Source organism: Sciurus vulgaris, assembly GCF_902686455.1.
Source record: "Sciurus vulgaris genome assembly, chromosome: 6".
Classification (NCBI taxonomy): Eukaryota; Metazoa; Chordata; class Mammalia; order Rodentia; family Sciuridae; genus Sciurus; species Sciurus vulgaris.
Window position 1 is genome coordinate 64,417,833 of NC_136466.1, and position 27,298 is coordinate 64,445,130.

Here is a 27,298-nt window from a genome sequence, read left to right on the forward strand (position 1 = left end):
GGAGCCTCATTAAATAATTTGAACAGGGTGAAAGAGAACAGGGCTTCTCTTTATTCCCAGAACAAACAGCAACAACAACAAAACCTAGAAGCAACTCTATACTAACTGGCATTTGCTACATGTCAGAAACTAAACTAAAGGATTTACATATATAACACTGTATTTAATATTCACAATGGCCCATGAGGTAAGTAGTCTTATCCCAATTTAGGAGACAAAAATTGCACAGACAGCAATTTGCCCAAGATCACACGGAGAGTAAGAGAGCCAGGGTTACAACCCAGGTCTGCCTGATCCCAAGGTTAGTGTGTGCAGCCATTGTTCAGCACTGTAGTAGGCAGTTTAAGTCATCTGTGGCTCATAGTCATCTAAACAGCAAGACTTAAAATAGAGTCCCTTGTGGTAGTATATACCCGTAATCCCAGCACTTGAGAGGCAAAGGCTGGAGGATCACAAGTTCAAGGTCAACCTCAGCAATTTACTAAAATCCTGTCTCGGACTAAAAAACAAAGTATTTTAAAGGTCTGAGGAGGTAACTCAGTGGTAAAGTGTCCCTGGGTTCAATTCCCTGTACCAATAAATACATATATGCATATGTAAATACTCAAAATAGGCATCTAGTACTAATTTCCAACTAAAATTTTTAATTCTAATTCTTCATTCATGTCTTAGCTTGACAAGTGAGGGATAAGGTCCTGGCCAAAAAGCAGTTTCAATAAGAATTCCAGAATTGAAAATGCCAGGCTGTAGTATTCAGTATTGTGACAAGCAACTGGTATAAAATTCAGATAGTATGAATAGGAACTGAAATCATGTGACTATCAGTGATCAAGAGGAGTGGAAAAGGAATTGGGGCTGTAATATGGCATCAATAAGAACAGTTGGTGGGAACTTGACATATGGCGCACTTCAGATGTAGCCAGGATCTTTGCACGCCTTTAGAAGCTGTTTGCCCAAGTTAGAAAGGAAGTCTGAAGTACTTTGTCCCAGAGACAAACACACATGTGGTTCTACTGACTCACTCAGAGCCCATCACAAAGGCCTGGGTTCTGACCCATGCAAAGTTTCTAAATCCTTCAATAATAGGCTCTGTGGCATCCTTGCATTACTTCCATGCATTCCTTCTATCAAGGGATAAAAGTGTCCTCTGCACAAATTTCTTATGCAAAAATGACATTTAATTGATTTCAGCAAATTGGGAGTTTTGTTTTCGAACCACAGAAATGTTTATTTTTAAGATGGACTAATTGATATCTAAATTTATGATTAAAAAAACCTGTTTTTCCATTTGAGTCTGTCTTTAATCAGTTAGCTGAGGTACTTCACTCCTGAAAGAACTACATGTATTTAATTGACCCAGTCTGAGCTAAAAGGCACATTATATTTCTGAGCTTCAGAGAGTTCTGTTGGCATTTTCCATCTCCCTAACAATTGTTTCTTAGGATATGCCTTTTCCAGATATTTCTTATTTTTCTTCCCTTTTAAATAGTAACTTATTTCAGAGAGTGACTCCAGAAGATATCGGTCAGGATTTTTTGTGTATAATTATGTGGAGCATATCACTAACCATTTATTAGACTGCTAACCATTTATATCTGCTTGAATGTTTCAGAGTGAATTCAAATATATACCCTTCTCCTTATAACATTCCCTCTTTTCTCCCCATATACCTCTGTTGGTCAGCAGAATGACCTTATTGTTATGGGGAGCAACTTAAGAACAGACCAGTCACCACTGAGAAGTCCAAATTTGAGAGTCTTTATTAGCCAGCCAGCTGACTGTCTCACACAACACCCCAAAAATGGCTATTGGGAGAACAACCCCGACCATAGGATTGCAGGGGGTTTTATACCATAAATCAGTACATCAACCATAAGTGTCTGTTGCTATAATTCAAAATTACAAACTAACAACATGAGATCTAAAATCATTAGCAGAGGGGGAAGTGGCTCAACATGACCTTACTTAGGTACAAATTAAAGAATGGTTACTAACATCTAGACAATCGCTGTTGACATCACTGTTGACGTGGTACATTGCTTGGGAAAATAGAAATCCAACAGAGGACAATTTTTCATCATACAAGAATTGCCATTTCATCATTTTGTGTTGCCAGATATGTCATGCTAAGTAATTGATGATGGGTGCAGAGGCAGGGTGTTCCCATGGGAGAAGCTAAGCAACTATTGACAGGTACAGAGGCCAGGCATTCCCGTGGGAGAAGCTAAGCAACTATTGACAGGTACAGAGGCCGGGCGTTCCCGTGGGAGAAGCATTTCCTACGTAACATGGAGTCCCAGAGAAAATGGAGTCTGTTTAGTCATTGCCCATTTAGCCTGGCCTATAACTTTTGCATGGAGTCAAATCGGTCAGTCTGTCACACTTATCTCAAATCGCCTATGCTGGAAACCCTCTGTCCTTTACCTCCAACAATTAAAGAAGTACCACATCCAACTAGCATCCCCCACCAAGTGCTTTTGAAGCTGGTCCATTTTGTTCACACTTGTTATTGTAGGCATGCTCAGGACCTTCCATTACTGCTACAGCTTTCAGGTGCTCCACATGTCTTCTGAAGTAACTCAGTTCCATTATCTGTGCACTGATTCAAACATTTAAATGTATTTTCTAGTGCCAAATATTATGCATGACAGAGAATTCACCATGGATCCTTCCTTCACAAAATTTAGGAAACATCTATGACATAACTTGATAAAAGGCACTTTTAAAAGCACCTATAGGTGCCATGGGAACCTAGTTATGGGGAAGGCTTCTTGCTCTCCTCTCTTCAGTCCACTATGCATATCATCACAAGTTCTTTTTTTTTTTTTTTTTTGGTTTGGGGATTGAATACAGAGGCTCTTAACCACTAAGTCACATCTCCAGTCCTTTTTATATTTTTTATTATATTTTTTTATTTAGAGACAGGGTCTTACTAAGGGTCTTGCTAAGTTGCTGAGGCTGGCTTTGAACTTGCAATCCTCCTCCCTCAGCTGCCCACCATGCCATGCCCCTGGGATTACAGGTGGGCATCACTGCATCTGGCTCCACCACAGGTTCTTGTCACCTTTCCTCATGATACATTCTTGCCCTAAAGTCCTCATGGTCCCAATTTCCTGTTAAGTCCTCTCTCAGGGCCAAGTCAGATCTCTTCAGGGCCCTTGTCAGCTGGCTACCCCTCTCTCCAGAACCTGACTTAAGACAATTTCCAGGGCATATTTTCTTCTACTCATGCAAAACTTCCTGATACACCTGGACCTTGATTTTCCACCTCCAAGCCTTTGCATTATTGTTGACCCCAAAATACCATCAGTTTTCACTGTACTTATCCAATCATTCCAACTTTTCCAATTCCAGTTCATGATCTGCCTCCTTCTGGATCCTTTCCCTAATAGGCCACACATTGCTGAAGAAAAATCTACGTTTCATTGCCGGGCATGGTGGTGCCTACCTGTAATTCCAGTGACTCAGGAGGCTGAGGCAAGAGAATCACAAGTTAGCAAGGGTATGTTAGCAAGACCCTGTCTCTAAATAAAAAATAAAAAGAATTGGGGATGTAATTCAGTGACAGTGTCCCTGGGTTCTATCCCCATTTACCAAAAAATAAATAAAACAAAACCTACCCTGTTATACACCTATTCAAAACCAGGTATTGAGGGCCTGCCAGGCACTAAGTACTGGAAATATGATGATTAAAAAAAGACATCAGGTTCACTACTCTCATCTGACTTACAGCTGGAAAGGGACAAAGTCACACAAATGAGCAGTGACCAAGGCAGTATCCAAGAGTGGTGCCAAGTGCTATGAGGAAAATTGTATGATGCATAGGAATGTGCACATGAGTCTGGGAGTAGGATCGGCTACTTTAGAACACTTTCAGAGCAGGCTTCTCCGAAGATCCATAAAACTCAAGGAACCTGCCACCCAAGGATCTTGACAATGTGTTCCAGAAGATAGGAACAATAAGGGCCAGGTCTCTGGGCTGGGAATCAGTTTATAATAATCAAGGTACAGAGAAAAGCAGTGTGGCAGGAGCACACAGAGTCAGAGTAAGGTTTATAGGAGGTAAGGTTTGAAAGATGAGAAATGGCCAGATCACGTGGAGCCTTCCCAGAGTTTGGATTTATTCTGCACACAATTCAGCTGACTTTTTCTTCTTTCCCTTCTTGGCCTCTTAAACTCAGGGGACTGCGTGATCATTTTCACATTTTCATAGTTCACACAGCTGCCATAGATGGATGTAGGTTGGGTGAGAGATGAGGCAGGAAGGGCTGGTGGGGAGCTCTCACACCATCCCAAGAGGGACGGTAGCGTCTAGGTGTACTTGGTAGCAGTAGAGGTAAAAGAAGAAGGTAGAAAAGTTATCTGTTTGGAGCCCAAAAAGGTTTCCTGTTGGGTTGGATGGCAAGGGGATGAGAACAAAAAGAAATGAAGCCTACATCATACAAAGTAACACAGTGGATTCACTTAACAAATATAGAAGCTTCTCCACACCAAACACTGTACCAGGAATTGGAGATTGGTGATGGACTTATACATGGTTTTTGCTACTGTTTACTTTGCTATATAATTTTGCTAATTCCTGGGTTTTAAATTTTGTATTCTTATTTGGGTCTAATAGCTCTTTGAGATCAGGGACTAATTGTTGCCTATATCCTCCAATAAATCTAGCACAGTCTTAACCATGACAAAATATGTCCAGCAAGCACAGAGTTGATGGCTGAACAAGTACTTTGAAAATCTCATATATTCATGATTTTCTCAATATAATACTTGCCTCCACATCCAGGAGACTTGCCAAGGAATTTCTTGCCCTCTCAAGGCAGAAATGTCTAGCAAATATCCTCCTTTACTGCATGAATTTGGAGCATAGGCAGCATCGCTGAAATACACACCAGCACACACTTCACACATATACACACAACAGTATCCCGTCTTCTCCAGCATTCATTGCCTGTGTCATTTCAAGATCCCCCTTGATTGTCTCACTCTGACCAAAACACACCAACCCCTCCTGCACAAATCTCAGGTCCTTTCTTTTAGAGCAGAGTTTCTCAGTCTCAGCACTACTGACATTCTGAACCAGATAATAATTTCCTCTTTATTGGGGAGCAGGTGGGACTGTCCTGTGTATTACATTTAGTAGGATATTTAGTAGTCTTATGGGCCTCTACCTACAAGATGCTAGTTGTACTCACCTCCAATTATGACAATAAATAATGTCCAGACAATTAGATATGGTGACAGTGCACAAAGTCGTGAACCACTGAATTATACATGTTAAAATAAGCATACTAGATTTTTAAGAAACTGTCCAGACACTGTCCAAATGTCCCTCCAGGATAGGGGGACAAAATTATCCCCAGTTGAGGGCTAAAATTCAAGTTCAGGTACCCTTTGTTGCAGCTTACCTTTTTTCCTCCCCACATTGCATTATAAAAACCTCTCTTCATATATTGTCTCTGCATTTGGCTTCCACTGTTCTTAGGCTTTAGTTCTCATTCCCCAGTTGTTCCCAGCAGAGGATTAAATAACAAGCCTGCACAAAAGGCCCACGTGCATGAACACATGGGTTGCTAGGTGTGATTGTGAAGACTTTTTTTACTTGTCAATAATTGTATATGTAATATTGATATTCAATCTGTGCTATTGAAACTAGAGGGATTTGGTTCCATAGTTAACAGGTAAGTTCAAAGAGCCCCAGAGCTTTTTTGTCATTACTATTAGTTGTGATATTTTTGTTACGTATGTTCCCTCCCATCTGAGTTTATTGGTACCCTTCTGAGAATTTCTTTTGAAGCATGATCCTTATATTTACTGAGTATTGACCAAACCTGTTTTGCAAAGAAATTCCACCCTGGAGCATGGTTAAAATAAGGTTGAAAATAAAGATTAGCAAAAAGCAGTGGGATTATTTATATTTGGACAAACCAGATTTAGCCATTTTCACTGTGCTAACAAAACTCCAGAAATCTCAATCCAACTGTTTTATAACAAAGTTTGTTTTTTTTTTTTTTTCTTGTTCACTGGTTCTAGAACATTTTGTTCTCTCTACAAGGATGTGGTATTCCTGAATATCACACTAACTCACAATCCCCTGGTCAAAATAATTCTCATGGTCAAGCCCAAGGTTAGCTAGGTGGGATCCACACCTCTCCCCTGGAGAAGGGATCTGCATGGATAGGCCTAGTAAAAAGGGGTGGTGTGTTAGTCAGCTTCCAGTCATTATGACAAAATACTTGAGAAAATCAACTTAAAGAAAAAGGTTTATTTTGGCTCATCATTTCAGAGGCTTCAGTCCACGATCTGTTGACTCCATTGCTTTTGGGCACATTGTGACACTATGTGTCACAGTGGGGAGCCTGTGGTGGAACAAACCTGCTCACCTCCTGGCAGCTGAAAGCAAACAGAGAAAAAGGGGTTGGAGTCCCAGTATCTCCCTTACGGGCACACCCCTAATGACCAAGCTTCCTGTGAGGACATGCCCCCAGTGTCCTTTCTTACACTAGACTCCACCTCTGTTCCACCAACTCCCAACACTGCCACAGGCTGGGGACCAAGCCTTTAGCACGCTGACTTTTGGTAGGCATTTAAGATCCAAACCATTAGAGTAGGGAAATATTTTTAATATAGTCAATGATAATTTTCCACCATAAGCCTGGGTAACTTTTGAAACAACCTTGTACATACAGAGAAGCCTACATATGATGTTTCCAGCTACAGTACAAATGTGAATGTTTCAATAGAATGTTTTGAGTTTTAGTTTGGTGAACAACTTTTCTGTGTAACTTAATACCTACCAATGTTTTCCTTTTTATTTTTTCCTTTTTTCAGAGAATCCGTGACTTAGAAGATAAAACAGATATCCAGAAAAGACAGATAAAGGACTTAGAAGAAAAGGTATGCATCAAGTTCCATATCTGTTTTATCCTTTGTTATTTAATGAGAGAGCAGTCTCAATTTTGCTGCCCATGTCCTTGCTCTCTTCTCAGTTACTGTGGACCTGGCATAGGTACATGCAGGTACAGGACATGTAGCACTCACCTGCTGTTAGGCCCAGGGTTCCAGCAAAAGCTAGACCACCAGTGACCCAGCCTTAACACTTTCACCTTTTGTGTTGGTTCTTATTCCTTTCTGTGTTTTCTGTTTTTCTTTCTTGCTTTCATTTCCTTTCCAAAACTTTGTTCTGAATTTTTTTTTACTCCACTCTTTCCTTTAAAAATATTTTTAGCACCTTAAAAAAAATGTTTCCATTATTATTCATTAAAAGCCCTTTCATCCTTGTGCTAGTTTCACTTCAACCGTAATTCAGAATCCTAGGTTGACACATGATAACTGTGCCTCTTGTCACTTCCTCTGCAATCTGAAAGAGGAAATGTTTCTTCCAAGTCAGCCAATGTTTGTGGGCAGCAAAACAGTGATTCTTAAAGAGGTCACTTGGAAACAGTTGTGTGTCGGGAGAAAGGTTGAGGCTCAGGCAGGGATGCTGTGAGTTTAACAGCCTTGCATAATAAAGAACGGTCCTACCCAAAAGCCCAGGAGCATCCTCCTGAGAAATACAGAAAGGACAGCAGGAGGTTTTCTCTGGCATCCCAATCACATTGAATGGAGATAGCTACCTAAAATCCCATATTTAAAAAGGATATGGTTGTTTTGCAGTATCTTCCACGGACACATAAGAGTAAAATAGCAAACCACCTGCCATTCCTGAGACAAATGTCAAGGTCGGATTCATCTCAAATTGCTTTTATAGCTAGCCTTATTATGTGAGGTCAGAGGGAGTGGGTGGATTCTAGCGGGCAGGCCACCAAGCACCAGATTCTCACACAGGAGCTTCTTCAGAAACTCTTTTGACCGTGAGTAAATGACTGCACTCCTTATGTCTAAGCCATTTCTAGAAGATAGGAATGCCAACTTTTGTACTCACTTCTCATAGGTCCCATGAGTAAGAAGGTCATATGAAAATTAGGAAATACTAAGAAAATTATCAGTCCAATTTAAAATAATTTTTAAAATTTCTACTCCTTAAGTACACATCCTCTGTAAAATTTTAAGTTTGAATTTCCCTCTTTTCAGAAGTGGTCTATGTCCTTCTGCAAAGGCAGAGATAAAGCACAATAAGCCAAGAACTGAGTCTAATCTCCCAGTGACTGGCAGGAAGAGCAGAAGGCAGGGTTGCTCCCAACTTCCCTGTGATTAAAGACACGCTTAACATTGTCCATTCACACACTTTCAAATGGCAAGCCCTCGGCCATGCTTTGCTCATTCATAAACTGCTAGGTCTGGCTCAAGGAGAAAGTCAATGTTAAGGCAGTTCTGCTCCAGAAATGTATCATCATACCACTTAGTCTCCATTTAACTGAGGTTTAAAAAGGGAACTAAGGGGATATATCTATTAAGGTTATCACCCCAACCCTTCCTAAAAAGATTCCATAGAAATTTTGGGAGAAAAGGGATTAAGATTTCAATCATTGTAAGAGTATAATATGAAAATTTTCACAACCCTTTTGCTCAATACATTTCACAGTGTTTGTGAACTTCCTAAACATTTATGATAATGAAGGAATATGCTTAACAGAAAATAAGGACTCTTTATCAGAGCCACATACTTCGATAAGATGTTAAGTTAAGCCACTTCAAAAACAAACGAGTTGTTTCTGATTAGAGATGAATGAAAGATGAGGTTTATACTAAACGGTCTATTCAGTTGGCCTTACTCTTGCACACTCTCCAAAAAGCTAAACAGCATTTATGTCAGAGGTACTCTCCATTCTTTCCCTTGAATTACTTGATCACCTACTGAGAGTACATGGAATCCCTTCTTTGAGGCTCATTACCATGTACATAATTAGTATAATTCAGGTGTTAACAGCATACGTTGCAAAATCACCTCAACTATGTATAACCGTTCACCATGTCCAAAGCGTTTCCAATGTCATCATTTCATATGATCCTCATAATTACTCTATGAGACAGAAACAGCAGATGTTATGGTCTTTTTTATGTAGATAATAAAACAATGGATCAAAGAGATTATGTAATTAATTTATGGGAAATCAAGAACAGGGGTCAGGATATGTAACTCCAAGTGCCATGATCTGCCCACCACACTGCAGGGACCAAGAATTTCATCACAGATTAAGTGCAGACATCTGCTTTTGCTCAGAGAAGTAGCTCTGATGTCAGATCTTCTCACAGTAATTGTGGGAAGCCTTCTGTTTCTATCTCTAGCTTCCCTGCTGTGGGTATGTCTTCCAAGATTTTTTATTTAAATGGACAAAATTTCTGCTTTTCAAAATAACAGAATAGTCACCAAACCCATGACTACTGGCACCATATGTATAACTTGACTATACAATTTAGCCACAGCAAAGCAAGAATCTTATAAGCAATGGCAGTAAAGGGAATATGCAAATAACATGCAAATAATATGCACACGACTACGAGGAGCCCATACCTGACCCTTACTCAAAGATACTATAACCAACAGGATCTTCCCAGCGTGGAATAATTGAGCAAAAGACTTATGGAATCTGTGAAGGTACATCATCAAGGAAATCAACATGTTTTAAAACTCACCTGACCTTTGACCTTTTATAATTAGCCTACAGTTGATTGTACTCCAGCGCCACACAAGCCTATGTTTGTTCATCCAATTATTTGCTTATCTAGTGAAGGTCCTCAGTAAAGAGAGACAAATCCGACTTCATTTAACAATCATGAGCCAAATAAGAAATGGTCTATTGGAGAGGCACCATAGCAGGAACATCACACATTCATTATATGAAATGCCCATTGATGGAGGAGCACATTTCATACCAACAGGAGGCACACACACCGTCACTTGCCCAGCACAGACCCTGCTGCCCCAATGTAATTACTAATAGCATCCCATTTCCCTCTCAGAAGTGATCCACTGTGGATAATTGATCATATGTTTACCCTACATATTAATATTCCCTCTGCTGCACCTTGATCCTGAAACCTATCTCATTAACCAAACAATGATAGTTTAATGTGTGATAAGTGTATTTTCTGATCATATTTTGTGTTTTTGAAATACCCTCCCATACATAGAAGATAAAGACAGTGATATACACTGTAGGACTCGGGATATCTAGGTTCAGCCTTCACTGTGACATGAAGACCCTACAATTCTAAAATATGTGAATCAGCATTAGTTAAACCCTGGCATTGCTTTACCAATAAATAAATGAAAGATGTGAATTTTTGAAACAAAAATGTACTTGTGCACATGAGAAATGGGAAGACCCAAACAATGTGGAAAAGCTTAGATTTTGTACTACCTGAATGGCTCTACAGAAATTCAGATTCACATAATCTTCTTCTTTTTCTTCTGCAGTTTCTGTTTCTATTCTTGTTCTTCTCTCTTGCCTTTATTCTATGGCCTTGATGTCAAGGTGCCTCTTAAAGGTAAGATTCCGTTTAATTCTCAAAATGTGGTTTTAAGTGGTATCTGATAAAAAGGGTGATGCATCTAGTTACTATGCTGTATTTTTTAAGAACAAATACCCTTGGTTTGGGTAGCCAAATAATGAGAAACAAATTCAATCCATTTTGGTGACTGTTAAAGACATGAAAGGATTATGAAGGATAGTGGGAATTAAATTCTTTTTCCAGTTACCTGTACTTTGAGAAGTCACAGTGCCTTTGGATCATAGTGTTCTCATAGCAATCTGCCCTTAAACGGAAAGAGTTGCTTCTTTATCTGTAGAGTGAAGAAATAGATTGGGGCTTTAGTGTTTCTTCCAGCTTGAAAATGCTGATTTTGCCACGCATGGTGATACACACCTGCAACTCAGGAGGCTGAGGCAGGAGGAGCGCAAGTTCAAAGCCAGCCTCAGCAACTTAGTGAGGCACTAAGCAACTTAGCGAGACCTTCCCTCAATTAAAAAAAAAAAAAAAAATGGCTGGGAGTGTGGTCTGGAAGCACGGGGAGATGGGGCAACAGTAGTGCGAATGTGGAGGATCCGGGCTGCTGCCAGAGTCACCATGGCCGCCAGGCGACATGGCACAGCCAGAGAATTAAAGTCAGAGCCCGAGCTGCAGTGCCATTTTCCAAGCAGGTCCTCCACCCACTAGTCACTGTCCCGAAGCTTCATCCCTGATGCAGGCCAACGGGCCCCCCTTCTGCCTCAGGTCTTTCTCTTCCCTTGTGCTGTTTGTTGGGAGTGTGAAAGGAGGCGGCCCAGGGATGCTCAGACCCCTTTTTTCCTGCCCATTGCAAGTGCCACTACCGCCAGGGCCTCACCATCTCTCTGTTCTCCCGCCTCTTTGGCAAGAAGCAGATGTGGGGTGGACTGGATGCTGCTGGCAAGACAACCATTCTGTATAAACTGCAGTTAGGGGAGGTGGTCACCACCATTCCTACCACTGGTTTTAATGTGGAGAAGTAGAGCATGAGAACATTTGCTTCACAGTATAGGATGTTGGGGGTCAAGATAAAATTAGGTCTCTGGAGGCATTCTTCCCAAAATACCCAGCGTCTTATTCTTGTGGTCGATAGCCAGCCATGATGTAGAAAGAATTCAGGAAGGAACCCAAGTACTGCAGAGAATGCTTGAGGAAGATGAGCTGCAAGATGCAGGGGTGCTGCTTTTTTGGAACAAACAGGATTTGCTATAGCTGTCAGTGAAATGACAGATAAATAGGCCTTCAGTCTCTTCCTAACAGCACATGCTATGCTCAAGCCACTCATGCTACCCAAGGAACTTGTCTATATGAGGGACTTGACTGGCTGTCAAATGAGCTTTCAAAACGTTCAGTGAAACTGGATATCTAACCAAGGACACGTTTTGATAGAATTGGTCCAGGCTTTTTACAACAAAATTAGTTTGCATCTTGGTTATTAAACTGTATCTGGGACTGGTTTGGGCGAATATTACAGTGTTTAAACTTATTTTGTGGTCAATTATTGTTTACCAAATATAATGTTGCTCCTTAGCAATACATTTGGTTTTGAAGAAATTCTCCTTGGGGGTAAAAAGAATCATTTTAAAAATTTTTATTTCCTTTAAACCTAAGTGCTTGGACATAGCTATTGTGACACCTTTAAATAAATCAGTTTTGAATGTTTTTTTGAACCCACAATAAATAATATTTTAAAGTTTCCCCTTGCTACTTCACTGATACCTATGTCATTCCTGGGACAGTCTGCTGATTTAAACATGTAGAATTCTATTTGTGTTTATTTCTATTCCTTGCCAAAAGGATTTTCTAATACTGCTTGTACCAGCCAGGGAAATGCTCCAAAACACTATTCAACTCTCTTGCGCTGAGAAACTTAACATTTTTTTCCTTATTATTGACTCCTGACTTCCATCAGTCAAACTTAACCTTAGTATGGTTTGGATTTGATAGCTAATTCTGTGTTGGTTACAAAGAGTTCATATTGAGATGGCTTTTAATATTCAGCAGATTGTCTTCCTTTATATCGTTATCTTTTTTATGTTGCATAGTTCTGCTGATGTTTTGTCTATTGGTGAACATATCTTTCATCAAGAGTTATTGTGAAAACTCGTCAAACACAGTGGAATAAGTTTTCTTTGTAAACCATTTGAAATTATTCCTAATAAGATGATAATTTTTTTAAAAAAGGACTGGGAGTGTTGCTCAGTGGTTAACCACCCCTGGGTGAGTCTCCAATACCAAAAAAAAAGGAGCGAGAAAGACAGAAAGAAAATGCTGATTCTGAGAATTTAACAAGCCAATAATGACTACTATTTTTTCAACCCTTTTTCTAGTCTCTCTTCATCAGACCTCAATGAAGTAGACTATTAAGTAAAATTGGATCTTGTTTTTAAATAAATTACATTTCAATGTCGATTTAGGAAGGAAAAATAGGACTTGCCATTACCAAGTCCATATCTCATGAACACATGCATAAGTAATCTCAGCCAGTGATTTCCAATGCTTAAAAATAACAGATTCCAAGGCCCTACTGCAGACTCAATGAATCAGGTCACTGGAGATGGAGTTGAGATAGAGGGTAGAAGGTGGAGAGCAAGGATTGATCTGCATTTAACCAGCGTAACTGGTGATTCTGCTGTCCAGCCAGGTATGGAAACCATAAATCTCAATACCATGGTTAAAAAGGAAAAAGGGCTAGCTACTATTCTAAATCCATTTACCACAATGCGTGTCAGCTTTGATTATCCCATGAAGTTATACTCTATAAAGATCCTTCCTAGAATCCAGGTCATTTAACATTCTTTTCCAGCAAGTTGAAAATTGGAAGAGAGGCCCAATTGAGTATCAATTGTTACCTGCTTGTGACACAAACCAGGAAGAGGGCTTTAGCATGGCCTGATACAAGGCAAGTGAAGCATGTTCTCTTAGAGCCACCTCTCTGGCTTTATTCCTTCTTCCAAAAGATTTTCTTTTTAGACTGAAAACTGTCCTTTGGTGAGAAGGGTGAGAGCCTTTGGGTACACCAAGGGGAAGCCTGAGTCTTAAAGCAAAGGATGATGTCTAAACAGAAAAAGGGCAAGTTTCTGTAGGAATGGATCAAAATGGCCAGTGTCAGAAAACAACCCCTGCCCCCAAAAAAACAATAAAGAAAGAAATAGGGTGAATAAAGTTCAGTGAGACACCAGTAATAGATGATAAAGGAAGAAAAAAATCAGACTTCATAAGTACTAGCTACAAAACCAGAAAGTTTCAATATTGACATCAATAATGGCTATGATAGCATATGCTCGGAGTTGTTCTGAACTTTAGATACATTTAATCCTCACCAAACACCCCTGGGTGAGTGTTGCTGTTATTCCCATTTTACAGTTGCATGAAACTTTCCCAAGACCATGAAGCTGCAATTGGCAGAACTAGGACTTGTATCCCAATACCTCACTCCAGAGTCTAATTTTAACTTCTAAAGAACAAAGGGCCTCTCTCCCATATTTTGAACATCATTTATACTCACATGTGTCAGCAGTCAGAAGCATTGTCTACTGTTCCTGTAGTACGGCTTAGCAGTTGGTTTTTGCAGTTCTGATATGTTTATCTCTATATCTTTTCCCATTCTCTGTAATTCCTTAAAGAATGTGCAAAATTTGATTTGTTTTCCTCCAAAATAGCACATAATTAAAACTCAATGACTGTTAAATGAAAGGCTATGATGAGAAGTAATAATAATAAAGTAAATGAATGTGATAATGAATCTCATCAGTATAAAATATATGCAGGAAAATGGGTAAGTAGTGTAGAGTATACAGCTTTGAAGTCAAATATAGTTTGAATCCTGCCATTGACCAGCTATGCGATGGTAAGCAATTTATTCATCTATGTGAGATCAGGTTTCCTCTTCCATAAAGTGATTATGTTACTGGTAGCATGGTGTTGTGTTGAGAGAACTGAATGAATGCATGTAAAACACTTACCACATTGCAAAGTTAAATAATCAACAACTCAGTAACTATCATTAAAAGGTTAGCTATCAAATTTATTGAGTTTGCATATATAAACATTAGAAATGATAACTTTTGGTATTTCCAGGTAGTTTATTGCCTAAATCCAAATATGAAGTTGCTTTTTGTCACCTCTTTTTGGTGAAAAATCTGGATTTTAAAGTAAGGTAGTATGACATGACTGAAAACTGATTAATGCTACTTATGTCTCTAAAGCAGGCAAGAAAGAGGACAAGTAGAGAAGAAAAGTGCTTTTTTGTCAGCAGGTTATAGAAGTAAACTGCAAATAACCATAAAAAGATTTTCTAGACTAAATAAATGATTTATACTCTCCTCAGAAACCCAAGAGTAACTTATGTATAAACATATTTCTTTCTTATAATGAAGTGACTACTTCTTTTCTTTTAGCAATTATCTAAGCCATTATTTTCAGTGGTGATATGGAAGCAGCTAAAAGCTCCTTCACTGTTCTCAGTGCCTGACAATTGAATGATTCAGCCACATGGATTACATTGGAACTTTTGCCTTAAACAGGTGGTTCCAGAGGTATCATCTGTTCAAGCATTCTTTTTATTCCAAATAGCTAGTGTACCACTGCATCTGTCATATTCTTCCAGAAAGACAGAATGAATAGGATAGCATAGAATAGGATAGGATAGAATAAGATAGGGTAGAATAAAGGGATTCTATTAAGGGAGTTGACTCATTAAGTATGGAGACTAACTCTCACAATGAACCACCTCCACGCTCCAGAGAAGCCTTTTGTGTGGCTCAGTACAAGTCAGAAGAACAGAGAACCATTGAAGCCAATGGTGTGAATCTTAGCTCAGGGTTGAAGACTGGAGAGTCCCAGGAGGCCACAAGTGAAAGTTTCCAAGTTGGAAGGCCAAGAAACCCAGATGTAATGTCTAATCCATTCACTCTGCCCTCATGGCCTGATACCTCTCATGGGCCCCACAACCCAACACTCTTGCATTGAGGATTAATGCAACCTCAATGTTTTTTGGGGGGAACATATTCTAGACATAGCAATCACTAACTTTTTCATGTTGGACAGTTACACGGGGAGAAAAAGTAAGGTAAAAATGAGAGGAGAAGAAATATAGCTGCCCCCAGGTTATTCATATCCCAGTTGCAATGACCCACTGGAGAGTCCCCTCTTCTGAACAGGAATGGATTAGTGAAAAGGACAACACCAGCTTTGCTCATTATGAAGCTGGGAAAACGAGACAACAGACAATAGTGACTTCTTAGCTACCTACCCTGGCCTAGTTCATTTCTGATGACACTTCTCAGGGGTTAATCACACATTCTTGAATTTATCAGCTCAATATTCTTACTTTGAGAGACTTTTTAAAAAGTTAAAAAAAAAAACACCCATGTAGTACTAACTTAGTCTTCTGATATTAAAAAAAATTAAAAATTAAATACTGTATTATAAAAATAGTCACACCACTGGTTACGGTTACAAATCATCATAAAATATGCAAATGTCACTTTTTTATATTTACATTTTTTTCAGTCTCCCGGAACCAAAGTTTACAAGTGATCTGTGGACAACAAATGACCACATGCAATTTTTACTGTACTTGTTTAAAATAAAATAATTTTGTTTCTTATTGTTTTATATTAGTAAAGAAAGTCTACAAGATGAATTATTGTATGCCAGTTAATCATACCTTTCTTTATGTAAATATATCCATTGGCTTTTATCTAGTCATAGTAAAATTATTTCCATATCTGTCTTAATAGACATATTGAACTCAGTAGACATAGAGAAGGGCTTAAGCTATATTTGCTTTTGTAATTTCATTAGCTACAGTATGCCTTATATATGCCAGGTGCTGCATAAATTTGAAGTTGACAGAAGGGCAGATGGATGATTGAGTAAATACCTGGATAAATGAATTTGAAAGCAGATTTGTGACATGTGACAGCAGAGACATCAATAGTGTAGTAATGTAATAACAAGATAGCATCTTGAATTTGTTCCTTATATATCATTGGAGATTATTTAGAGAATTCAAAGCAAAGACTATATAACCAGATGCATTTCTGCCCCTCTGCTGTAACTGGAATAGCCTCACTGGGCTCACTGCTTCTCTGTTGATACTCCCCCAGCAATGAGAGTGAGGTTTTCAATCTCAAATCTCATCTTGTGTACTTCCATGGAAAGCCCCACCGTTAGAATCCAGTGCTGGTTCCTTAATGTGTCCAGCAATGGTCTAACCACAGACAGTTTCCCAGGCTTCCTGTTGCTCCATTTTCCCTTGATGAGCCATACTCCCTCCTGCCTCCTGCAAAGTTTGCTCAAACTGTCTTAGTGCATAAATACTTTCCTCTACTTCACCCAGTAAACCCTGCTCACTCATCCTTCAGATCCCCACTCAGAGAAGTCTCTGTTGATTTCTCTTCTGGTCAAATTTTGCATGTAATTTGGATGGATTAACATACACACATATGTATGTGTACATATACATATGTGTGTGTATATATATAATTTGGAAATATGTATATATATAATATTTAATGTCTCCCTCATTGAATTTAATGTTTATTTACCCTTGTATCACAAACACCTAGACAATGCTTAGCACAGTCAATAATCACTAAATGCTTTTGAAAACAGTGCTAATGATATTATGATAAGGAAGAGGCTATCTTGGATTACAGCTTTAAATTAATTTAATATCCATTACTTTATATTTATAACAACCCTTCAAAATAGATTATACTTCTCTGTCTTGCTCTGTGCCACAATAACAAAATCCTAAATCTGGGAAGTTAATAAATAATATTAATATATTTCTCCCAGTTCTGGAGGCTAGAAAGTCCAAGACAGAAGCATTGGCAGGTTTAGGGTCTGCTGAGGGCCCTCTCTGTGCTTCCTGTGTGGCACCTTGTGGCTGTGTTACCATGGTGGAGGGGACAGAGGTGCCTGACTAGCTTCCCCCAGCCTGTGCACAAGGCACTACTCCCATCCATGAGAGCATTCTTGGCCTAATAGACCATCTCGTAGGGATTAAGTTTCAACATGGGTTCGGAGGGGGCATAAGCATTCAAACCATAGCTCACCCCAAAGTTTAATTTCCTGCTACTAAAAAAAAAATTAGCAGGTGTGGAGTACATAGTTCAGTGATAGAGCAAGTTGTTAGCATGTGCAAGGTCCTGAGTTCAAAACCCAGCACCCCCAACCCTGGCCAAATTCAGCAAGGAATAGCATCATACATAGTTTTTCTATATTATTTTTTGACATTACATAAGAAAAACCAATAGTATAGAACCTGGCTCATAGACTTTTTAAAGTCAGGTTCTTAAGACATACCAAGCACTCTGTCTTGACTCATGCCTTTTTTTTTTTTTTTTTTTTTTTTTTTTTGGCACTGGGGATTGAACCCAGTGGTACCACTGAGCCACATCCCCAGCCCTTTTTTAATATTTCATTTAGAGACAGGGTCTCGCTAAGTTACATAGGGCCTTGCTAAATTGCTGAGGCTGGCCATCCTCCTGCCTCAGCCTCCCAAGCCTCTGGGATTACAGGTGGGCACCACTGCGCCCATTTTGACTCACGCGTTTTAAAATGTGCTGCCATCTCTAGACCACATTTCCCACACCAACATCAACCACCATCCCTTTGTCCTTCCCATCTCCATAGAAAACCAAGATTGCCTCCATCCTCTGGCTTCAGTTAGGTTCCATTCAACATTATGATCTGCTTTTCCCACTAAGATTCTCATCAACCAATTATTTCGGTGTTCAGTGTCAATTTCTTCATCTTTAAATGTAGGTAATGAAAATAGCTACCATTTACTGAAGACACTATACAATCCGATCAAGTGAATATGAGGCTCGAAGAAGTGAAAAATGTGATTGAAGAAGTGAAAACTGTGATTGATGGCCCTTCGGTTTTGTGATGTGGAGCTGGTTGGATGACAGAGCCCTTGTACATACTAGAGTCACAATTCAGAGTGATGTGCTCCATCATTGACTTAGTCTGGTGGCCTGTTGTAAAGATTCAGAAATGACAACTGCAATTGCTGTGTCATGGCGAAGGAAAATACAGCTCAGCACAATTAAGCAACCTATTTGAAAGAATTCCTATGACCCCTATTGTGATCTGGATAATTGCAGCTATTCAGAAGGTCAATTTGAATAAATCTGGCTTTCCTATAAATGTATAGTTCCTTTTACAGGTACTCCTCAATTTACAGAAATGTAACATTTGAAGAGAATTCTTATAAGCTCGTTGGTTTTTAAAACCAACACATGTTTACTCATACAATGGGTTTTATTTACTTCAGTTGTAATAGGCAGAAATTACCTTCACAAGCTTTGACACAAAATAGGATATAATCTCTCTTGAAATATAAATTGGAAATTTGTAAACAAAAGTCTTTTATGTTAGTATAGCTTTATGTATACAAATACACAAACATGCATATATCCCTTAAAGAGTCTTTTATATAAATGTTCAGATCAGCTCTCCTTTTTACCAGGGAATAGATGATTATAGTTGCAATCAGTTGTATAAGGTCGTCATTACAGTGGTGTGCAAATACGAACTGAGTCTGTTTTCTTAGATTCTGTCATATATTCCTCTCTTTCTTTAATTAAACCTTAAGATGTTTCCCTACCTTGTCACTCAAAAGTCTTGCCCAGTTTAGAAATTCAATCTCAGACTTTGTTTGACCTCATTTTCTCCCTTGTCCTACCTGAGTCATGAGTCAGGTACCCCATGGGGAGTGGGTTCCTGCTCTGCTGTAAGGGGCATGCTCCTACCTTCAAGGCTGGGCCCTCTTCCAGGGGAACAAAGGGAAAGGCATCCTGCCCATAGACCATTTCACTGCCCCTGTTAACCAGGTCTTGATGTCTTTCCTCAGAGAGGGGAGAAAGACTGGCCATCCTAGAAGACCTGTGAGTTATTCAGAAGGCTGTAGGAGCAAGCTCCCTGCACAAGTCCCACTATTGCACCCAGCATCTTCCGCTACCATTTTGGTCCCCATATTATTGTTGGTGTAGCCCACAGCTCCCAGTTGGGGAGGAAGTTTTTAGTTGAAGAATGGACAAGGAGACCACTACACTACTGCCCCCATCTTGGTCCTGTCATCTCTCTCCAAGTCTTCACTCAGAAAATCCAGGGAAACGAGTCTGTGTTTGAGCCATAGAAAGCAGGTCTCCTCTTGCACACAGCACCAGTCTTATCATGCCTTTAATGCCTTCTCCGCCCTCCCCCAGTGTGACTGTCCCCAGCCACTGCATTTCCTTTCCTGCTCCTTCTCTGTAACTTCATCACTCTTTCATCCCAGTCTAACCCAGTCTTGGAAGTAAATTGGCTCTACCAATAGAGATCCCAAATATTTCTGACTTTTACTCACAGCAGGAATTTCTCTGAATCTTTAATTTGCTAATATGTTGTATCCTGGAAGTGCCTTTTGGGTACTAAGTGCCTTCTTTCCCCCTACTTAGGATCTTGGTCAATATTTCAGGATAGTAATAAAATCTTTCTAGTGAATTAGTATCTTCACTTTATAGATGAAGAAATTGAGGTTTTGCAGCCTTATATAATTTGTCCTTGGTCATATAGCACATGATAGCACATCCTCTGCTATTTGCAGCTTTATTGGAAGAGAGAGCATTAGGTGCTAGACTTTTACCCAAGTGAAAACCCAAACACCTAGACCTGAGGAGGAACAGGGCTGAAAGTCCTGACTGGCATAGCTCCAGCACCACACCTTTTCAGGGACATGTACGGGCCAGCCGGGAAAACCCTGTGGCAGAATTTCCAGGGAGTTCTCCAATTAGTCCTTAGTGTGGAAACTACCTGTCAATGGCTGTAATGATGGGGGAGAAAGGGTGACATAAAAACAAGTGCTGAAGGGCATAGACAGAACTGTTTTTAAAATAGCCTTAAATTAATGTCAGGGGCATGATGATGCAATCGAGTTTTAAGATACTGCCCTGAAGTCCCCAGAGGAAAAGGCAATAAAGATAATACCTAATATTTCAGGCCGCTTACTGTAAGACAAGAAACTTTATTTTCTCTACATATATTATTGTGCAACAATTTTTGAAATAAAGACTTTTATTTTCTCATTTAAAATTAAATTAATTAAGCTTAGAAATGTCATAAAACTTGCACAAAGACATTCAGCTCAAAGAGATGGTAAGAAATTGAAAAATAATATTTTTATTTATCTTTATAACACTATTGCTTTTTTGTGGGGTGGACAGGGATTCTGGGAATTGAACCAAACTTCACTCATTTAGACTTTGTTTTTTTTATTATTCAGCTGTTAACAAAAATGATGATTAAAGAATTTTTTTCTTTGTTTTACAGAATAACCGAAAACAAGGAACAGACCCCAGAAAGGCAAATGCTTCTAAACCTTCAAAGATGGCAAAATTGTTTACACCAGTGCAAGGGAGATCAAAAGCTAAGCACTTCCCTGTAGCCAAGACTGCAACTTGTACTTTAAAGCCATTATTCAAGGTTTCTTACTTGACAGTTCGTACATGACCCTGTTGAAAATCTACAATATATGCTGCATTTAATGAAACGTGTATATGTCAAACCAGAAGAAAAGACTATAAACATATATTGTGTAAAGAAAAAAAAAATCAGCAATGAAACCAGTTTCAGCAGATCAAGCAAAGATGTGTCTTGGGCATGGAACCAAAGTTACAATGAAACATTCAACCCCTGCTGTGCAGGGGGCGCATTTTAATGTAACACCACACCCCATGGAAATACCAGTCCTCAAAATAAACATAATTTTAAAAAATCAAAACAAAACCAACCACAAAAAAAAAAAAAAAAAATAAGGGTGGGTGGGGAATGAAGCACGAGGAATACCTATGAGGAGCTATTTACAATAAAATGTTTCATTTGAAAAGTCTGGTTTCTTACTACAGGGATTTGCTTTTCTGTCTTTATGATTTTTTTAAACTCAGGAACAGAGACATCTGCAGTGTGAAGGGAAGAAAAGCACTCTCCATTTTGATTTTCTGCAAAAGGTGGAGCAGGTGGAATGTATTCCACAGATGACAGATGAGAAGTGGATCACAGTGACCCTGTCTAAACTGGCGACCACGTCAAAGGACTCATGTGAATGTAACATGAGATGTAAATGTGGATTGGATGCTTCCTTATTCTTCTCTCACATCTGCATTCCTTCACCAACAACCGACTGATCTCATTCATATAAGAAGATGATACTCTAAATTACAAGCTCCCTGACTTAGTTCTGTTTAGAACGTCAACATCCATAGGGAACATGGGCCACAGAGCACCTCTGAATCCTTCAGTTTTCATAATTGCTGGTTTTCAGTTTAAAATTGTGTGCAAATGAGTATGCTATATGATTTGGGTTAAAACTTCATAGGGGTGATAAGTAAACTTCTACTGACAGTTGGGTTTGCCACAGAAATGTGAATATTAAAACTTCCTGATATACCTAGAGCAATCTGACCTCTTGTCATTTAGAGTGATAAGTTTTCTTCCTGGTCAGCTATCAGCAACAAGAAAACTCTACTTTTCTATAGAGAGGTAACATTATGTTGCTGATAAGGCCATTTTATACCAGAGACAATTAGAAGACCAGTATTTTTCCTAAGTTATGCATTTCTGAGTTTGGTCTCAACTCTGAGAGAAAATACATGCTCCTGAAAAGTTAATTTTACACCTCATTTACTATAGATAACAAGATAACCTTGATTTTTCAATATTTCAAGGTTTTATTTATGGGGTTAGAATTCCCATTCATAGAGAATGTGTGTAGGGAGCAAGAAACTCTTTCTACAAAATGCTACACATATCTTTCCATATGTGAGTTCAGTGTCTTTTTCCTTCAGTTTTAGTGCTAACATTTTCAAAGCCAGAACAATAACTGAAGAATCTGCAAGAAATGCTAGAACACTGGGGACCCACTTTTTGTCCTTGTATGTACTGCTGACCCAGATGTCTTTGGCCCAGTCACTTAACCTCTCTGTGCCTCAGTTTCCTCATCTGCAAAATGGGGTTGAAATGCTTTTTCATGAAATATTTTATTTGCAATTCTGGAACAAGAGGTGCTTAAAGTAGCACAAAGTGCTTTGTAATTATTATAACTGCTGTATTTGACTTGTGTTGTTGAGAAAAAAAAAGATTCCCCTGTGTAATAAAATAGTGCTTCAGTTTGGTTAAATCTAAGCTTTGCAGCACTGAAGCATTGCCATCAAGCTACCTGAAACTTTATTAGCAATAAAGATTGAAAGATCCCAAATGAGGATCTCTAATCACCTATAGCAAATAGTCATCTCATGCTATTGAACAGGACGGAAGAGTGTGTCATTTCAGTGATAAGCATCTCCCAGCTCATGATTGGATCAGACAAAATTCCACTTTGATCACTGGGACATCCAATCATGAAAGGAAGGCTTGGAAAGAATTGACAGTGTCATACAATAAGCCTGGTTATCACTTTCATTTGGGGGGAAGGTCAGATGATACGTCCAACTGGGAATGCACAAACAGAACTATGCTGAATTCTTTGCCATGTTTGTTTTTCTGTGGCACTGGGAATTGAACCCACGGATCTCTGGCACACCAGTCCAGTGCTTTACCAACTGAGATTCATGTCCAGTCCATCCTACTGGGTTCTTTGATTAACTAGGTAGGTTCTAAATTAAATGTGAAGAGCAGGTTCACTGTGCAGTAAATGTGTAACAGGGTACTTCTATTATGTCTATCACCTAACTTTAGCAAACCTCATTCAGAAAATATGGAAGAGGACAAATTTCTCTCCCATATCTCAGACCTCTCTCTTCAATTGCTCTTCTCTTACACTCCAGGGCCTATCTGAGCAAATCCGTACTCCATCAAACATACCTTCCTTCTCTTTATCCAGCATTCCCCACCAAGAAACTTGTAGGTTAAAATGTATATCCAACAGCTCTTCCTAAATAATTAGAAACATTTGCAAAACTTGTGTGTCTTCCTCATATGTCCTATCTGCTTGTCTGCTATTAATTGGACTGTATCATATTCCCAATCATATGAGAGCAACAACAGTTAAGATGATCATCTGAGAAGATTTAGATGAGTTTAGGGCTGATGCAAAAGGAGATGTTCTTCCTTTCTGCTTAAGACCCAAGTGATCAAGCAAATTTCTCTAGATTATAAGCTAAATGGTGATATTTTTGTTAAGTCATGCTCATGATCTTCAAAATTATCCTTGGATAAGTCTAAATACTTTTATTGATACATCTCTCTGTCATCTACTTCACAATTATAACAGCATCAGGAAAATTGTGTATTTATGTTGCAGTCACTCATGGATCCACAGAAATGGACCAAATCTAAATGCATGCTTCCTTTACATTTAAAGCTCAGCAATAGTAAACAGGATGCCTTGTTAATAATAGAGAGGTCTACCATTGCTCCATTTCTTTAGAAAAAAAAGATAATCCCCTTCTGATATTTCATTTTTGTATCTGTACTATCCTGACATATTTGGCCAATGAGTTAGTAGGAATCTGAACAATGAGGGTTCATTTACTGAATTTTTCTTAGGTAAATATTTGTACCCTTGAAAAAAAGTAACTATTTAAAATAGTTTGAGATAAACTAAAAATCCAATTTAGCACTGTTATTCATTCAGGACAGAAAAGTTTCTATGAGAGGCAAGAAATGGAGAGACAAACTCTAGTTGATTACCACATTAGAAAGCATGTCACTAAACTGTCCTTTTTTTCATTTATTTTTTAATATTACCCAACTTTCATTTTAGGAGACAATAGAATATGCTGAGAAAATCATATTCCTTTAAACTTATGTCTTACAAATTAAATTATTGCCAAAAGTAAGGTTTTAGGGGCTGAAGAATTAATTTCACTTTGATTTTTTTCCCTCAATGCCTGAATAACTGCTCATGCAGGCAGTATGGGTCTTCCAAACTCAGAAGGACAGATGTGGAGAGGGCGTGGTCACCACGGGGTAGAAAGGAGGATTGGTTCTCCACTTGTTATTGAAGGAATAAAGTTTGCCAAGGAATTTTTGCTATAGTCTTTTATTTCAAACTCTTTGATTGTTTTTCTTTTCTTTGGTTTTAAATAAACCACTGGCAAACTTGTTCCTTTCTGCCTATTTATTTCCCAGGAACTCCATTGTGTAATTTGTATGTTCCTGTCTTCGATGTAATTCATAAGCTCACTATTTTTAAATGATGCATGTCTCTATAACCTACATGGGTTTTCATGAAACCTGTAAGAAGAATATTTATTGGTTGTATGTTGATGTTTGAATTATTGGACCCTCTGTGTTATGTTACATCAAAAAAGATGGACAACACAGATTTTATTTCTTTAATATTTGATTGCATCCTTTTGATCTGTCAGAGTGGTGCAGAATATATACATATACACATTCAATAGAATAATAATTGGTTATATTATTTGGGGGTTACATTGCTTGTTGCCCTTTGTGAAATTTTCATGACAAAGTTTTGGTAGTTTTAATAACTTTTATTAGTTTAATTCATCATTTTAATAATTCAGACTCATCTACCATATTTAGAAAGCTCAATACAACTTTTGAAAGATCAGTAATCAAAGCAGATCTTAGATGACTCTTTATATCTTGAATGAGTGCTTGCAGGACGGACCCAAGTCCCTCCTTAAGTGAACTTCTGGGTTCTAGAGGTTTGAAAAACATTAGGCACAATTCTTAAGAAAGAAAACTTCCATTATGTCCAACTGCCTCATTTCTTCTGTGTAATATTCTGTCTTGAGACTGAATTTTCAGGCATATTGGCAAGAGAATTCAGCACAACTGAGGGTTGGTATTGATCCTTATAAAATCTCTTGAAGTGCCAAATTCTATGATTCCACTTCAGAACTGGCCAGTTCATATTACTTTGCTGTCTTTAGTTTGACAGTTTTTTTACTTCTAAGTAAATCTATTGTTGCAAGTCCAAGTTCAGTGTTTAATCAGAATTATAGAAGATAGACTTAGGGGGAAGTGTGGCAAAAGTAGAATTATGATTTACTATATTTAACCTAAATCAATTTGGTGAGGTTTCCTGTTCTTGCTTTTTTGCACTGAGGTCTTGACATCCATGCTCATTCTTCCTTCTTTGTTATAGGAAAAGTTCTATAGGGTGGGAGTAGCATACACAGAAGACTTTTGAGTCCAATTTTGTCTATGATAAAGACTCCACAAACTTACTATGGAGTGAATGATGCAATTTCCCAACCAAAAACAAATTGAAGGATCCATTAATAATGCAAAATCACTTATATTTAACAGACATCTCACAAAATGTGCCTATTCCCCAAATTAACCATAGCACCTTCCCACAAGGCAGATCAAAATATAAGCATTTTATAAATATGTGATGTACATATATGCACATATATATTCTGTACATAGTGTGATGGAGTGAGCACTTACCAGGTGTGTGCTTCTGTCCTAGGATGGAAGAGGCAATTCATGTCTGTTTAGCATCTAAAGTCTATGTTCATTCCATCCTTGCCGCCTCTTCTTTCTGCTCCCCCATCTTCTGTTCATTTCTGCTCTTTCCTATTATTGACTGTGGCAGAGACTATTTATTGAATTTTCAATTATCCAGACCCATAAGCCAGAAAATTTTTTTGGAATAGCAACAAAATATCCAGAACAATATTCAGTATTAATATCAGCCAAAGGTCCCATATCTTTATCAACTAAAAATCCTATCCAAGCAGGGTTTATGCATGATTTAATCTTCAATATCCAGTTCTCTGGAGACTCAAGTATTGAACTAATCTGAACAGATGATTCCTCAGATTTCCACTGTATTACTGTAGCCAGGGGGCCAATTTCCCAAAGTCTCCCTCCAATCAGCTGCATCAATTAGGGTTCTTTCCATCTCATTAACACGACTCCATATACTGCTTCAGTGCTTGTTTAATAATGAAAGAAAGATATAATTTGACTGAGTTTCTCAAGAATGGTCCTGCGAAGTACACTGGACATGTACATGTACTGTATGTATTACCGTAGAGATTGGAAACAATTTATTGTATGTAAAGTTTTATGAATTGGTTATTTTATAATTTATGTATTTAATATAGGAATCAATGAACTCTGGTGTTTTAGTTTCTATAAAAATAAAACAATCTGCATTTTTAAAAACTTTATCTTGTGTTGTTTAAGTGGTCCATATGGTTTTTTTGTTTTGTTTTAATTTTTTGTAACTGAATTCTACTTTGGGAAAACAGGGTGAAAAATAGTCATGAAGACCAACAGAATGGAATAGAAGACACAGAGTCTGATATTGCACAAGGATGCCAGAAATGTATCTTGGAGAAAAGATATTTTTTTTAGCAAGTGGTTAAAAAAACTGGGATAGTTATATATAGAAAAATTAAATTAGACCCTTATCTTTGACCCTGCAAAAAACTCACATAAAAATGAATCAAAGCCTTAGGTATTAGACCAGAAAATTTACAGTTGCTAGAAGAAAACACTGGGCCAATACTCCAGCATATAGGTGCTGGCACAGACTTCCTTAACAAGAGCCCCAAAGCACAAGAAATAATACCAATAATCGATAAGTGGGATGTTATTAAACTAAAAATTTCTGCACAGCTAAGGAAATGATGAAGGGCGTGAAGAGACAACCTACAGAATGGGAGAAAATCTTAGCTAGCTACTACTCTGATACAGGATTAATAGCCTGAATATACAAATAACTCAAAAAACTTGGCAATAAAAAAGCAAATAACTCAATCAATAAATAACCAAAAGAACTAAACAGAAACTTCTCAATAGAGGAAATATAAAAGGCCAATAAACACATGAAAAAATGTTCACATCTCTAGCAATCAGGGAAATGAAAATCAAAGCTATACTAAGA

The 27,298-nt window shown here is 38.4% G+C and overlaps 1 protein-coding gene and 1 pseudogene across 6 annotated transcripts in view; both read left to right on the forward strand.

Moving 5' to 3' along the window:
• Nucleotides 1–26,552, forward strand: part of JAKMIP2 (janus kinase and microtubule interacting protein 2) — a 211,542-nt gene extending 184,990 nt beyond the window's left edge. For 3 of the 5 annotated variants that reach the window (XM_079144757.1, XM_079144758.1, XM_079144759.1), the window contains 2 exons: nucleotides 6,832–6,897; nucleotides 20,761–26,552. In XM_079144757.1, coding sequence (XP_079000883.1) covers nucleotides 6,832–6,897; nucleotides 20,761–20,940 — 246 coding nt within the window. In that variant the 3' untranslated portion in view covers nucleotides 20,941–26,552. Of the gene's footprint in view, nucleotides 1–6,831; nucleotides 6,898–10,360; nucleotides 10,432–20,760 lie in introns of all 5 variants that reach the window. The other 2 variants (XM_079144760.1, XM_079144761.1) reach the window with 1 other exon arrangement.
• LOC306663432 (ADP-ribosylation factor 4-like) lies at nucleotides 10,978–12,468 on the forward strand (annotated as a pseudogene). The gene is made up of 2 exons: nucleotides 10,978–11,034; nucleotides 11,247–12,468. The product of its transcript is annotated as an ADP-ribosylation factor 4-like (transcript).
• Nucleotides 26,553–27,298: the final 746 nt, after the last annotated feature.